Below are 2,882 nucleotides of genomic sequence, written 5' to 3'. Positions count from 1 at the left end.
GACCTCGAGCACTTCCTGGGGCTTGGTGGTGGAGCCGGAGACGTCGGGGACGGGCGTAGGTGAGGCGTCCGTCGTGGTTGAGGCCGCCGGATCGACAAGCGAGGTGACCACGGGAGGGTCACCCACTGATGCAATACCCAACACTGAGCTCATCTCGTCTGCCTGAGCACATAACCTCTCCAGATACCACAACAACTGCTCCTTGGCAGACATGGCATCCCACTCTGATGGTTTGACAGCGGGCATGGCGTCGTCGCCGGTGGAACGGAGGAATCGGGTGTGGACGAAAAAAATTGGGGAAAATTGAGGAGTGGAAGGGTGGTGGCCTGGCTCTGAATACCAGATGTTAGGGTACTGGTAGATACTCTCTCGATCTATTACATGCACAGGGGAATTCGAGATACAAGTGCGAATTACAAGCTCTGGCTAGAGTACAGGAATGGAGAGCGAGAGAAAGAAGAAGGAAAGGAAGCCGCCGCCGCCGTTCGTGATCCACTGGATACCCTCCTCGTTGCCTCCTCTCCACTTACTTATAGCTGGCAACGATTCAACGTGTGCACAGCCCAGCCCAGCCCATATGCTGTCCACGGATGGGCTGGCCGGTTAGGAGGGCTCCTAACAGATGGCCAGCCTCTCGCTGTGGCGGCTGAGAAGCTGCTCCTTGACGCCTTCCTCGAGGTCATGGTACACAAACTCCGTCTTCGGGACGTAGCCTATCTTCCTCATCTCGGAGTCGAGCTTGGAGATCATCCGCAGAATCTGTCTATGCTGAGGATGGCTCTGATCTTCCATGACGAATGTATGCAGTGCTCCGCGTATCTCTATTGAGCTACACCCGGGCACCTTCTTGCTGCCATGGTCCTTCATTAGCTTGCGCACTTCCCTGACCTTGTCCCAGTTCTTGGCAGCGGCGTAAAGATTTGAGACCAAAGCAAGGACGCCGACATCCCCAGGTTGCAGTTCAAGGATCTTCTCTGCTGTGCTCTCCCCAAGTTCCAGCTTCTTGTTATTCAGACAGCCTGAAAGCAGAGCGACCAAAATTGAGATGGTTGGTCTGGTGTGCATTGATGCCAGAAGGTCATTGGCCTCTTCAACCAGACCAGAACGAGCCAAGAGATCCACTATAGACACCAAGTGTTTCTCGGCAGGTTCAATTCCGTAATCATTAACCATGCAATCGAACCAGAATTTCCCTTCTTCTACGAGACCGGAGTGGCTGAGAGCCGACAAAAGAGAAGCAAATGTGGCGTGATCAGGTCTCTCTTTGTTTTTCTTCATTTCCTGGAACAAGGAGAGGGCATCACGGCCTCGTCCATGAGCACCAAAGCATGCAATCATCACATTCCACGAAATCAAGTCTCTCGAGACAACCTTATCGAAAAGCATTTGGGCGCTTGCGAGGGAGCCGCATTTTGAGTACATATCAATGACTGCTGTACCTACCATGCGATCGAGCTCGAGGCTCCTCAAGATGAAACCATGTATTGACTTCCCTAGCTTCAAGAGTCCAAGATCCGAACAAGCTAATAGTGCACCAACAACTGGCCCTGAATTGGGCTGAAAACCAGATACCTGCATCTGTCTGAACAAGCCAAGTGCCTCATCCGCATTCCCATACTGAGCAAGCTGTGAGATCAGTGCGCTCCACGACACATCATTCCTGTGCGGCATCAGCTCAAACACCCGGCGCGCCTGATCAAACAGTCCATTCTTTGCATACATGTCCACAAGGCTTGTCGAGATGACAACGTCCATCCGCATAGCATGCCGCAACAAGTACCCATGAACCGAGGCCCCCATCCGGACATGCCCTGTTGCTGCACAAGCCTGCATAACCCCGACAATAACCACCTCGTCTCCCTCCAGACCGTCCTCCCTCATCCTCATATACATCTCGATCGCCTGAACCGGCTGCCCCGCGTTCACGAATCCGGTAACCATGGTGCTCCAGGTGACGCGGTCCCTCTTCCGCATTCGGTCGAGCACCTTGACGGCGTCGTCCATGGCGCCCCATTTTGCGTACAAGTTTAGCAGCGACGAGCACACGAAGATGTCGTTCCTGTACCCTGCCTTGGACGCGCGGTCCCTGACGACCTCCCCGGCGGCGAGGTCCCCGAGGCGCGCGCACGCGGAGAGCGCGAGCGTGAAGGTGGTGCTGTCGGGGCGCACGGCGGCCGGGAGAGCGCGGAAGACGCGCAGCGCCTCGTCCGGGGAGGCCCCGCGGGAATGCGCCGCGAGGAGGGCGTTCCACGCGGCGATGGAGGAGGGCGACGTGGGCGCGGTGGCGAGCGTGGACTCGGCGGCGGCGAGGTCGCCGGCGCGGGCGTAAGCGGTGGCGAGGCAGGAGGAAAGAATGTGGTGGGAGGAGGCGGAGGAGGAGACGATCAGGAGGGCGTGGAGGCGGGTGAGTGTCCGGAGCGCCGCGCAGGACGAGAGGAGCCGGCGGAGACGGCGCGGGTCGTCGAGCAAGGAGAAGGGGTGCATCGAAGATTAGCATCTGGAACAGAAGTGTGGCAACCGGAGGAAAACAGCTTCAGGGAAACTGAACGGAAAAACTAGTCTGCCGCGCTGCTCGTGATATCCTTTTTTTTGCTTCCGGATGGAGGATGATCCCGGACTCTGCATAAATGGCAATGCGGGCAGTCATTTTATTAATTATTCATCAAAATTTTACAATCACAAAGTAATATATTAATAAGTCCGAAACCACATCTCAACAACATATGTCGCTACCCATATCAATTTGTTAAAGAGATGCAGATTGTCTGAGCCACATACCCAAACTTTATAACAAAGCCTAACATTTAAAACCGAAGGGTCCAACCAAACCGCATTACCGTGTCTAGGGCACACATCAGTCTGGCACACTCTCAATGGTCGTC

General features: G+C 55.2%; 1 protein-coding gene across 1 annotated transcript; it reads right to left on the bottom strand.

Annotated features, from left to right (window-relative positions):
* Positions 1-346: 346 nt before the first annotated feature.
* On the bottom strand, positions 347-2,573 carry LOC123176868 (putative pentatricopeptide repeat-containing protein At3g25060, mitochondrial). Its single transcript, XM_044590901.1, has one exon. The coding sequence runs from the start codon at positions 2,482-2,484 to the stop codon at positions 616-618; it is 1,869 nt and encodes a 622-aa protein (XP_044446836.1). The 5' UTR covers positions 2,485-2,573; the 3' UTR covers positions 347-615.
* Between the last annotated feature and the right edge of the window lie 309 nt (positions 2,574-2,882).

This window comes from Triticum aestivum, unplaced genomic scaffold (assembly GCF_018294505.1).
Source record: "Triticum aestivum cultivar Chinese Spring unplaced genomic scaffold, IWGSC CS RefSeq v2.1 scaffold157456, whole genome shotgun sequence".
Lineage (NCBI taxonomy): Eukaryota > Viridiplantae > Streptophyta > Magnoliopsida > Poales > Poaceae > Triticum > Triticum aestivum.
The sequence above is the reverse complement of the archived record's forward strand: the minus strand, read 5'-3'. Positions and strand labels throughout refer to the sequence as shown.

Coding starts and splice junctions, on each gene's coding strand:
- LOC123176868 (XM_044590901.1), bottom strand. CDS start 2,484: ATGCACCCCTTCTCCTTGCTCGACGACCCGCGCCGTCTCCGCCGGCTC.